The 12,794-nt window shown below is 42.7% G+C and overlaps 1 protein-coding gene across 1 annotated transcript in view; it reads left to right on the top strand.

Moving 5' to 3' along the window:
• The window catches only part of MYRFL (myelin regulatory factor-like), a 124,218-nt gene that overhangs the window by 65,492 nt on the left and 45,932 nt on the right, over nt 1-12,794 (top strand). Inside the window, exons 8-10 of the mRNA XM_005856748.2 lie at nt 2,314-2,390; nt 3,544-3,654; nt 5,378-5,468. Of these exons, the coding sequence (XP_005856810.1) occupies nt 2,314-2,390; nt 3,544-3,654; nt 5,378-5,468 (279 nt within the window). The remainder of the gene's footprint in view (nt 1-2,313; nt 2,391-3,543; nt 3,655-5,377; nt 5,469-12,794) is intronic.

Raw genomic sequence — 12,794 nt, 5'->3', positions numbered from 1 at the left:
GATTTTTTATAGAGTGGAAGGGAGAGTGGTAGAAAGTTGAGTTAGAAACATCGATGAGAGGGAAACATCGATCAGCTGCCTCCTGCACGCCTCCTACTGGGGATGTGCCCGAAACCAAGGTACATGCCCTTGTCCGGAATCAAATCTGGGACCCTTCAGTCCGCAGGCCGATGCTTTATCCATTGAGCCAAACCGGTTAGGGCACTAAATGTATTCTTAATTATTTTGTTTTTTTATACTGGTTCATTTTTATATGGAGTAGATTCAAAGTTTTCATTAAACTCTCAGAGGTCCCTGATTTAAAACAAGGAACCACTAAGCTAGTCGATATCTTCTTTTCCAGTTACAGACCCAGTATGTTACACAATTCACCCAAGATAATACATGATAGAGCTAGGTTTAGGATGCAGGCAGAATGACTTCTGATTGGTCATTGCATCTATTAAATTATTACCTCAGATCCAGTGCCTCAATGGGAGGAGTAGCTATTGTCCACAGATTTGATTCTGATCATTAACCTGGACTTAGCCTCCCAAACTGGAGCTAGACTGCTCTTCCTTCAAACTGAGCACTTAATCAAACCAACCAAAGAGAACAAAATAAAAGCAAACAACAACAAAAACCACACTTTTCTGATTTTGGAAGTAATAAATTTATTGTGAAAATTTTGAAACACAAAAAAATATGAAGAAGAAAAAAATTCATTCATATTTGGACTCACTATTTGGTAGCTTAATTTTTCCATTATTAAAATTAATTTCATATTGTTAATATATTGTAAAAATAACACTATAAGATATTAAAGACTTTATCACCTATTGTTTACAAAGATGATATCGATTTCTATTGTATAGATGTACCATAGGAATTCTTATATTATTGTAAGTTTTATTTCGAATTTTTTGTTCTTGTTCATAAAATTGCAGTAAACATCTGCATATACCCATCTTTGCATGAGAATGAATTCCAGCAGAGGAATTTACACATCAAAAATATGAACATTATTAAAACTCGATGTAGGTTGCCCAATGACTTTTCAGAAAGACTGTTACTGTGAAAATACCCACAAGCCATAGATGACAGGGCAAGTCTCAACACACCGTTGCCAATATTCACTAATAATAACAAGAGTTTGTAGCAAGTAACAAATAAATGTCATTTCCGATATTTTATTTATTTTTATCATTTAAAATATTGATTCTAGAGCAGTGGTTCTCAACCTTCCTAATGCCGCGACCCTTTAATACAGTTCCTCATATTGTGGTGACCCCCAATTTCATTGTTACAAATTGAACATAATTAAAGCATAGTGATTAATCACAAAACAATATGTAATTATATATGTGTTTTCAGATGGTCTTAGGCGACCCCTGTGAAAGGGTCGTTCGACCCCCAAAGGGGTCGCGACCCACAGGTTAAGAACCGCTGTTCTAGAGAGAGAAAAAGGGAGAGGGAGAAAGAGAGAAACATTAATCAGTCGCCTCCCATATGTGCCCTGGTTTGGGATCAGGCAAAAACCTGGGTATGTGCTCTGACCGGGAATCAAATCTGAGTCCCTTTGGCACACGGGAAGATGTTCTAATCACTGGGCAGCACTGTCCAGGGCTATCATTGTTTTTTCTTATTAGAATTTAAGCTCTGCACTCAGCTGGTGTGTCTAAGTGGTTGAGTGTCGACCTATGAACCAGGAGATCACTGTTCAATTCCTAGTCAGGGCACTCCCCGAATTGCAGGCTCCATTCCCAGTAAGGGGCATGCAGGAGGCAGCCAATCGATGATTCTCTTATCATTGATGTTTTTATCTCTCTTACTCTCTGAAATCAATAGAAACGTATTTTTTTTTAAAAAAGAATGTAAGTTCTGCAAGGGCAAGAATTTCTGTTAATTTGGTCAAGTTTTCATTTCTAATGCTTTGAGCAATCCCTGGTGCATAGCAGGAGCTCACCAAGTATTTACAGAATGAATGAATGAATGAGTGAGTGAGTGACTGAATGAATGAATGCATCCTTTGAGCTCTGTTGCTCCTGTGTCTTGGAACTGATGTTTCTACTAGCTCATTCTATACTCACTGTTTACCTGAAATGTTCTGTGGTCTTGTCTTTTCACTGTGTAGTTTCACAGGTATTTGTTTCTTTCCTCACCAATAGCAAGCACACTACTTTAAGGTCAGGGCCATGTCTTGTATGTCTTTTCTGCCCAGTTCCTAAACTAACATCTTGGAAAACTTTGAAAGTACTTGAATATTATTTACCAATGAACATTTTTACTAATGAATTTATTTTCTAAGTAATTAATTTACGTTGTTCTACACAGATGGAAGCCACCAATCAAATAATTGCTATTGAACAGTCCCAAGCTGATAGGAGCAAAAAGATTTTCAATCCTGTTAGGTAAGAATTTCTTTTCTGAATTCCTTTGGGAATGTTTTGGGAAGAAGACCTATTGCTCAATTTATTTTGCTTATTTTAAGTAAATCCTACTGTAAAAGCTAAATGATAATATGCTAATGTTTTGAACATATGCTATCAAAAACAAAGTAGGTAAAATGCATTGAAATAATTGCAAACAGTTCCTTATAAAAAGCTCCATTTTTATATCATTATTATTTTTATAATCATTTGCTACTGACAACCTTGCTAACAAATTTGGTTTCTTGAGATAAATTATTGTTACATCTTTTAATTTTTAAATTTAAATTGGTACGATAGAATTAATTTCAAGGCTCTGGATCCATCCTGTGCTTACAATACATTTTTTTTCTTATTTTTTAAAGATATGTTGATAGATTGCATAACGGGTTCCAAAATAGAAAGCATTCAGGATTGGGATTCTCCAAAACAATATGGCAGTCCAAAGAGAGAGTCCCCAATAGAATCACTTTGGAGCGAGATTTGCTTTTCAACTGACTTGGCTGGGATATAGTTGAGAACCCTCCGTGTTTTGACCCTGAGTTAACCCCATTGGGGCGGGAAGAAGATGGTCCCTTAGCTGGGGCTCAGCCTGATGCTCAAGCAGGAGCCTCCTGCACAAACACAGCTCTACACTTGCCTGGTGCACCTGGTCCTCCCTCGAGGCTGTGTATGGTCTTCCTAAGGAGCAAGCAGCCTCCCACAGCCAGGCCTGGACAAACACAAAGGAGCTGTGATGGAATTCCAAATACACAAGGAACCTAGAGAAATTACTTCAGTCATGAAGTGAGTGCTATAGATGCAGAGGCATGAATAAAATATGTCTTTCTCCTCATCATGGAGGTAAAAGAACCCATATGTGGTCTAGGGAGCGCACAGCCCCATGAGTCAGACACTCTGGGTTTAAACTCCTGCCGAGTGAGCATTTCCATTCAAGAGTTATTCCGTGGACTTCCCTGGCCCCCATTCCTGGCCATGCTATGGGTAGTTTATTACAAATCAGCGACTAGAATAAATTGTCCTCCCCAATGTGACAGGAACCGGGGACCGAACATGAGATTCTCAGAATGGTTACATATGCTCAAAGACTCTATATTCTTTTACAGTCTCTTGGTATTTCTGCTGTTTGTTTTAGAATTGACCTACTGGCCAACCAAGTCACCAAAGTAACGTTGGGCCGACTACACTTCAGTGAAACCACAGCAAATAACATGAGAAAGAAGGGGAAACCGAATCCTGAGCAGAGGTACCAGCATCACTGTGCCATCCTGGGTGGCCAGTACTTTAGGTGACCAGGCAGAGCCCTCCAGGGGCCCCTCTGCCCCTCGGGGCCCTATTAGCCTGAAAACGGCCTCCCTCAGCCATTTCCCTCCCTTCTTTGACTCTGTTTATAGCACATCTCCCTTACCGTTAGCCATCTTTCTTCCTCCATCCTCACCCCCACAATGCCCGCTCTCCCACCCAGCCCCGCCCACACCTGCTGATCTTGGTCCCCTCCAGATTCTCTGGGGTGACCATACATTCATGTCTCATTGTCCTTTGAGGACCGAGGACTGACTGCATTTCTCAAACCTGTGTGCTGGTCACTAATATGATGCTCTGAATCCTGAAGCTTTGCTGTAGTCTTTTTCGATTAAGAAAATAAAATACATTTGCACTAGCAATTTAGACCTATAGTTCTCATAGTGTGGTCTCAGGACTATCAGAGACAGTATAACCTCAACACTTATTAGAAATGCAAGTTCTCAGGCCTCACCAAAGACCTACTGAATCAAAAACTCTGGGGGTGAGGCCCAACAATTTGTGTTTTAATAAGCCTTCCAGGGGACTCTGATGGATTCTCTAGTTTGAGAACCACTGGTCTTAGAATATAGGTCTTAGAGTTGGAAAAAGTTGAATTTGAATATATGATACTGCCATTGACTATCTGGGTGACCTCGAGCACATAACCTCTTTGAGACTCATTTTCCTATTCTGTAAAATGGGGAAAATAACCATATTCTACCCCAATAGGGTTGTTTGGGGGATCTAAGTGAAAAAATGTAGATAAACTGCTTAGCCCATTCATGACACATTGAGCACTCGGTAGGTGGTAGCCAATAATAATAATTATTATTACTATTCCTGATTTACTTTAGATACAAAGGAGAACTCATTCTCTAAGGATTGGAGAATTTGTAGAGTGTTACAGAGGAAGCTAGTGAAGTTTTTTCATGCAGGTATTAAAGCAAATGCTTCTCTGATTGGGATAGTTTTCATTTTGACATTCAAGAAATGGTCTGATCTTAAAAATGTCTCCTCAGTGGTACATATGAAGAAACAACTGAAATAACTGATGAAAACTGCCATTGGGAGCAATTGGAAGGGTGGGTCCAGGTCTTTGACTAAAGTCATGACTAGAGGGTGTGGAAGGTACAGGGTACACGGCCAAAAAGCAGCTTAGGATGGGAAGGGTCCTCTGTGGCTGAGCAGACCCTGTTGAGTCACCCTCCATTGAGGCCTAGGACATGTGGCTTGGGTGACTCTGGACAAAGAGACCTCTAACGTGACTTCCTGTTGTGCATCCCTCCATTGAGGCCTAGGACATGTGGCTTGGGTGACTTCCTGTTGTGCACGTGTTTGTGAGCAGTGCTTGCTGAGGGCCTGGGAATGCAGCCTGCGCCAGGTCAGCACACAGGCTCTGAGCCAGGCCCCCAGTGATGTCTCCCCAGGGAAGGCTACACGGCACACAGGTAACTCAGACTGGGCAAACGGTGGGCCCAGAACAATAGCGAGTAAACCAAATGCTCTCTCATTTCACAGGAGGGGCAACTTAGAGCTGAGGAGTAAAATCTGTAAACATGCAAACTTTAATGCATAAGCCCATCTAGGCAAATTCACTATTGACTAACTGTGGGGTGGTATTTGATTGCACAAATTATGACTCTCTTCCTTGATGTGTTAGCATTGGTCTGCTGTTTCTGAATTAGATACTTCATGTTGGTGGTTGGACTGTATGCTGCTAACCAGGACCAGTTCTACCTGTTGTCTGCCCACATCTCTGAAAGGATCATAGTAAGGGTAAGCTCAGTCCTTTGACTTTTCTGGGTCTCATGTGCTTTTCTTGAGGATATTAATAGCAGATGCTGTTATTTCAGTTTTTACACAGTGGTTCTCAACCAAGGGTCACTTGGCAATGTCCACAAACATTCTTGGTTATCACAGGTCAGGGGTGCTGGCATCTAATGTGAAAAGATCGGGGAGGCTGCTCAGCACTTTACAATGCACAGGACAACCCCACAACAAAGAGTTACCCTCCTAAAAGGCTGAGAAACCACACTGGGCTAAATTACCTAGACATGACCTCATTGTATATTGTTTTACATTTGTATCACATTCTTTATTTTGTTAATCTTCACCCAAGGATTAAATTGATATAATTGATTAAGAGAGAAGAAGGGAGTGAGGGTAGGAAGGAGAGAGGAAGGGAGGAAGGGAGGGAGGGAGGCAGGGAGGAAGAGAAGAGAAGAGAAGAGAAGAGAAGAGAAGAGAAGAGAAGAGAAGAGAAGAGAAGAGAAGAGAAGAGAAGAGAAGAGAAGAGAAGAGAAGAGAAGAGAAGAGAAGAGAAGAGAAGAGAAGAGAAGAGAAGAGAAGAGAAGAGAAGAGAAGAGAAGAGAAGAGAAGAGAAGAGAAGAGAAGAGAAGAGAAGAGAAGAGAAGAGAAGAGAAGAGAAGAGAAGAGAAGAGAAGAGAAGAGAAGAGAAGAGAAGAGAAGAGAAAAGAAGAGAAGAGAAGAAAAGACAAGACCCTGGCCAGGGATTGAACCTGAAACAAGGTATGTGCCCTTGACCAGGAATCAAACCAGCAACCCTTTGGTGCTCTGGCCAATGCTCTAACCACTGGGCATACCAGCCAGGGCTCACATTCAATATTGTTAATTCAACTTTACATGCTTTTCAAAATATTACATCTCACCTAGGCAATATTACACCTGACTACCGTTTCCTTATAATTTTTCTATTTCTACTGTCACATTCCATCCTGGGTTTTCTTCCTATCCTGTCCATTCCTTCACAGACTGCACTTTTCTTCACTCCGTATTTTAAAATGTATTCTTCAGCACTTTGTTTTATCTAAGCCCTCTGCTATCTTTTAATTTATATACCTCTTTCGGTAGCAACATCCATAGCACAGCTTTAGCTCCATTCCCCAGACCTACGTACACACACCTAACTAACGAACATTCATTCATCAAATCTTACAGGATATCCTTAAAATGTCAGAAATCTCTTCTCTTCAGTCCCAGTATCATTACCTTGATTCAGGTTCTAATCATTTCCCTCTTTGACACAGCAACGGATGGCCTTTTAACTAGTCTCACCAATAACAAGCTGGACCCTGTACTAAAGAGAACTTACTAGCCCCGGCCGGGTAGTTCGGTAGGTTATAGGGTCGACCCAATATGCCAAAATTGTGGGTTCGATCCCTGGTCAGAGCACATACAAGAATCAACCAATGGCCCTGGCCAGTGTGACTCAGTTGGTTGAGTATCATACCATGCACTGAGAGGTCAACGGGTTCAATTCCTGGTCAGGGCACATGCCTGGTTGCAGGCTCAATCCCCAGTAGAGGCTATGCAGGAGGAAGCCGATCAATGTTTCTCTCTCGCTCCCTCTCCCTTCATCTCTCTCTAAAATCAATAAAAACATATTTTAAAAAATCAACCAATGAATGCATAAACAAGTAGAATGTTCCTCTCTAAAAATCAATCAGTAAAAAACAATAATAAATAAGTGGAACAAACCAATGTTTCTCTCTCCCTTCCTCTTTCTAAAAACAAATTACAACAAACAAAAAACAAATAAATAAATGAGAACTTATTACAACTGAAATGCCACTCCCCTGCCAAAATTATTGAATTGGTCTCTATGGCTTCAGGAAAAAGTTTTGGTTTACACAATAAGTTCCTGCCAATCTCTCTCAGCTCCAGCTCCACTACACTCATCCTTTGGCTTCAGCCAAACTTTGTAGTTCAGTGTTGTCACCCTCTGTAATCCCTGCTGGCCTCTGCATGTGCTAGAAACCTCATCCAGGTGTATTCAACCAACCCCGAACACCAAATCTGACCTAAAGCATTACTTCCTCCAGGAAGTGTCCCCTGTACTCACAGGCTGAGTTAGATGCCTTCCCAATGCTCACACCAAACGTCCTACCTGACCCTCTTTCACAGCAATGCCATTCATCACAGGCCTTCTCCATCAGACCCTTATTAAAGGAAGGAGCACTCTGTTCCCTGTACCCGACCCACAGAAAGCACTCAACATTTTGGTAAAGTTAATCTATGATAAGGAACTTGCTCCTTTGCCTGGAACAGTGCGGGCAAACCCTCTGCTGTCACTGAAAGGGTAGTGAGACCCTTTCCGTTTCTAACAGACCCACAGTGCCCTTCATCTCTCACTACCCACCAATCCAAAACTGACTCTGGGCTAACTATAAGTTTGTTTAAAGGCACAGGTTTGTCTTTTGTGAAAAGGGAAGAGCAAATCAATTTAATCTAGATTATTTAAAACATAATCCTATCTCTCCACAACACTCCTTTCATCCATCAGGCACTGTTCCACCATTACCATCCCTTCCAATAAAACTCTTTCCCTTCTGCTTCCTTCAATTCATTGTTCAGCCAGAACCTGGAACAACTGTGTGCTGGGGGTTTGGAGGAGGGGGACAGAGAGGAGATGGAGGAGGGTGTTAAAACAGTGCTCACTCCTCTCATCAACAAAATCTGCTCAGTATTTATTTCATTTCCATATCTAGTCCCATCACATCCAAGCCCAAGGAGTTGATTTGAGAAAGGTCCTTAACTCTTTTTCAGCCTTGAGGTGAAGTCAAATTTCAGTCTGATTTTAAATGCCCCCCAAGGGAAGTGGACTTGAGCCGGCTGCTTGGAACCCTGAGGGGAGCTAGAGGTCACAATGAGTTCTGTAAGGTCAAACACCCAGAGGGGAGCTGAAATTATTCCGCCCAGAGAAAACCCACTTCCTCTCCCGCTGCCCTGCGCGCCCTCCCTTCCTTCCACCCACGGCCGGCACCAGCAGGAAAGGCATCAAGTCATGATCATGACTACTGGCAGGTTAAAGGCTGAAAAACACACTGCGCCCTAGACACCTCGAAATATTTTCCTAACATCTGCATTTGCTGCTCCAAATAATAAAGGCATTTCGCAGTCATTCATCTCCCTTAAACAACAAAAGCATAAACGGCATAACTTCTAGCATGGAAAGCCAGACTCTTGGCTCACAACCACCACGAGGAGGGGGGAGAGAGAGAGAGAGAGAGAGATTGGGGTGGTTGCTTCCCACGTGCACCCCAACCAGGGATTGAACCTGCAACCTGGGTATGTGCCCTGACCAGGAATCAAACCCGAATCCTTTTGGTGTATGGGACGATGCTCCAACTAGGCCAGGGCCATTTGTATGACAACATTTACACCCAGAGGAATGGAGGTAGAAGAGGATCAGAAACTTACACAGCTTATAAATGATGGAGCCCGTTAACAACCCAGTTCTCTCTGACCTCAAAGCCCACAGGGCACAGAAAGTGACAGGAAGGCATTTCATGCCCTGAAGTGATGGGGGACCCAGGGGCATCTGGTCCCCTGCCTAGCACATAGGAATGGCTCAGTACGGTTTGCTGGATGACTGATTGGTCACAGCTGTGGACAGAGTCTTGGCAGCGAGGAGAACAGAAAGCTGTTGGCAGCTGCAGCTGCAGCTGTGAGGCCAGGCTGGCCACAGCTGAGGGTGCCAGGGCCATGAGGGAACAGGTAACCAGGGGCCTGGCAGCCCTGGGAGGGGGTGCTGTCATGTCTCTTTGAAGTGACACAGGGAAGACATGAGAATCCAATCAGGAAAACCATGGACACACCCACATAGGCGGTTGTTAGCCTTAGATCTGGGGACAAGTTCTGCCCATTTGAGGCATTGAGTCTTTCCTTGAGCTAATTCTGAAACAAAAGGCCCTCTGTGTAATCCTTTTAGTCAATTAAAAATAATAAGCCACCTTTTAGTAGAAATCCTTAAACTGAATCTCAGAGTTTTAGTGGAGGTGGAGTAGTGATGGGAATGAGGTAAAACCCTGATGTGTTCAGATGTCCCAGGGTGAGGGCTGGGCTGTGCACCCACCTGTGTGTGCGCCCCAGGCTGTGTTTTGTGGGGCTTGATGGAACCTGTGTCAAGTGAGGCTCCTCCTGGGAAAGGCGGGTGAGGCCCTCCCCCCGCTCATGAGCCAGGGACAGAGGTTCCTGTCCTCCCTCAGCAGCCTTCAGGGTGGTCCTCCACACCTCACTGGATGTATCTGCGCTTGCTTTGCAGCAATAACAAATCTGATTGGAAATAAAGTCTGGAAACTAGGTTGTTTATTGTTTCTGATTTCTCATAGGAAGGAATAAATTGAGAGGTAGCAGAGATTAGATATCATGACAGTGCTGCTCTGAGCCTTATAGCTCATACTGAACCTGGCAGTCTGCTAGTCGCTTGCATACTTTGAAAAATTTACCTGGTGTCGAGGCCCCTCCGTTTCCTGCTGGCAGCTCCTGTAAAGCTACCTTCTGGCTGCTGCCGAGACGAAACTCCTCTGTCCAACAGGCTGTTACCCAAACCCTGCTAACTGGTGCCTCCTTATATCCAAAGCAATATGATAGTTTAACTGATAAGGATGACTCTGAGAAGTTGAAAACTTTTTGTAATTCACATTCTGTATGAATACTAAAAGACATTAAATATGTACTCAGTATAGATTGGGTGTCATGTCATTCAATGAATTTTAAAAAAATGATTGCACTAGCCTGGCCTGGGTTGCCCAATGGTTGAGCATCGACCTATGAACCAGGAGGTCATGGTTCCATTCCTGCTCAGGGCACAGGGGACATGCAGGAGGGGCATGCAGGAGGCTCAGTATCCATTAGGGGTGTGCAGGAGGCAGCCGATCCATGATTCTCATCATTGATGTTTCTATCTCTCTCTCTATCTCCCTTCCTCTCTGAAATCAATAAAAATGTTTTTAAAAAATGATTGCACTAAATAATATGAACAAAATAGAAGAAAAGATACGATTGCACTCCTAATTGGATTGCTTTCTTCTAGTCATAATTTTTGGTTAAAGAGAACAACTTATTCTATAAGTGTACTGAGTAAAACAAGAGTTACCCCAACAAACATGAGAATAATAATGGTAATAACACAAAACCTCCCCCATCCCAAAATAGAAATATCTTATTGATATTTTTGTCCATTCTAACCCCATAATGCAGAAGTGAAAATGAATATAGACTTTTGGATCTATTTGTGTAATGTTTATGCCAACCAAGAGAAAAACAATTTCAGAAATGGCTATATTTTCTGAATCAGTGAGTATTAGAAATGTCCACAGGACACACATTCTGCCACTGAGATTCTAGAAGGCTCCATACAGGTCTATGCAACACGAGTTGGGCAGAGAGCAGATCAACCTGCATTCAACAAAAAAGTGAAATGTGCCCTCTTAGGCTGTCACCTGGGTCTGTTAGTTTGAGCTCCAGGATGATGGAAGAAAAATTTGACAATTAAAGATGTTACAAGACCTGACCACGTTAAATGGAGAACTGGGAATCTCATTTAGCAAATTCAGATTCATTTGGGGGCCTAAGAATCATTCCTCCTAATAGCAGAGATTCATGTAAGGGGGACTGTAAGAGGGTTGGAATAGATGAGAGAGGAGGGTTCAAGAAACCAAACTTGTCAGAATTCTCCTTGGAGAGAGAATGGTGAGATGGCACCCAAACTATACTGACTCAGTCATTGGTCTTCTGGGTTGTCAATCAAAACAACTTTAGAAATAGATTATGACCCCATAGTGTAAACTGACCAATTTAATGAAAATTAAGGTCTACTCCAAAGAACAGAGTTATTTCCAGATGCCTGTTTTGGGGAGCATTCTCCAGTGGAGTTGCTTTAGATTCTCCTTGTAAATGATTAGGCTTTCCTTCAGTTCCACATTTCTTCTAAAACACCTCATTCACCCTGCTTCCCTGCTGTGTAGCTGGCTGGAGGGATGATTGCTTATGTCTGTCTTTCAAAGATGTGGCAGATACCTGGGTCCCCTCCCCACAGCGTTTGATTCAATAGGTTGGAGATGCCCAAGAATATGCATTTCTCTGCCCTGTCGGCCTGGGGACCACACTTGGAGTAGCCTGAGTAGAGAGCATATTGAGACACATTTTCCACAGCCCTTTCAGAAGGTACCCATATTGCTTTCTGATGAGTTGCCTTCCTCAGCTCAAGCTCTCCTATTATGCTCCTCAGCTATGGCTTTAGAAGCCCAAACAATAGCAAAGCAGAGAAATTCCAACTTTCCATTCCAAGCCTCAAATTGCCATTAATTGCTGTTTCCTATTGCAAGCACCTGCAGGGGGCACCATTTACATAGTATTCTTTGTATGTGGAATTTCCCTCCCTTGCCCTCAATTATGCAACTCTGCAGGTCTGTGGCTGAGGACAGCAGATTAATCAATTACATGTTGGGTAGTGGTTGCTATCCACAGAAGAGTGTGTTGAGGATAAATTTGAGACCGTTTATTCTTATTTTTGCAGTGTTTGTGTATACATGATTTCAATAAATGTTCACAACCCTGTGAGATAGCTAAAGAAGACATCATTGCCTGGCCAAAGTGGCTTAGTTGGTTGAGCACCGTCCGTGTATCAAAGGGTCACTGGTTTCATTCCTGGTCAGGGCATAAGCCTGAGTTGTAGGTTTGATCCCCACTCAGGGAGCATATGGAAGGCAACCAATCGATGTTTCTCTCCTTCTCTCCCTCTCTCTCAACCTTCTTCTCTCTCTGAGCATGTCCTTGGGTGAAGATTTAAAAAAATTCTTTAAAAGACACTATTATCTTCATTCTTCATAGGAGACACGTGGTACAGAGAGGTTAAGTGACTGCCCCAAGGTCACACAGCCAGTTTGTGTCATAACAGAATAAACGTTCAGTTCTTTCCTAAACATATGAGGCTGTGGGATAAATGACAGTATTTTAGAAACTTTAATTCATTTTGGTATTTGATACAACCATCTACTACTAAGCCACATATGAATAGAGCTTCATAATTACAGCACATTTTTCTATGATTCCATTATAGTTTGCTTTGACACATTAAGATTCTGGGTACCAGATAAGGAAAACAAGTTCAGAAACTTTATAATAACACTAGAGGCATGGTGCACAAAATTCGTGCACGGGTAGGGTCCCTAGGCCTGGCCAATCAGGTTCCCTCGCTCCCTCAGTGCCCTGCCTCTGCCAATGGTTGCCCGCCACATTCTGCGCCACCCCCTGATGGTTAGTGCACGTCATAGTGAGCGATCGAACTCCCCTTCTCCT

This window comes from Myotis brandtii, unplaced genomic scaffold, assembly GCF_000412655.1.
Source record: "Myotis brandtii unplaced genomic scaffold, ASM41265v1 scaffold1044, whole genome shotgun sequence".
NCBI classification, from domain to species: domain Eukaryota; kingdom Metazoa; phylum Chordata; class Mammalia; order Chiroptera; family Vespertilionidae; genus Myotis; species Myotis brandtii.
Note: the sequence above shows the minus strand (reverse complement) of the source record. Positions and strands in the feature narration are given on the sequence as shown.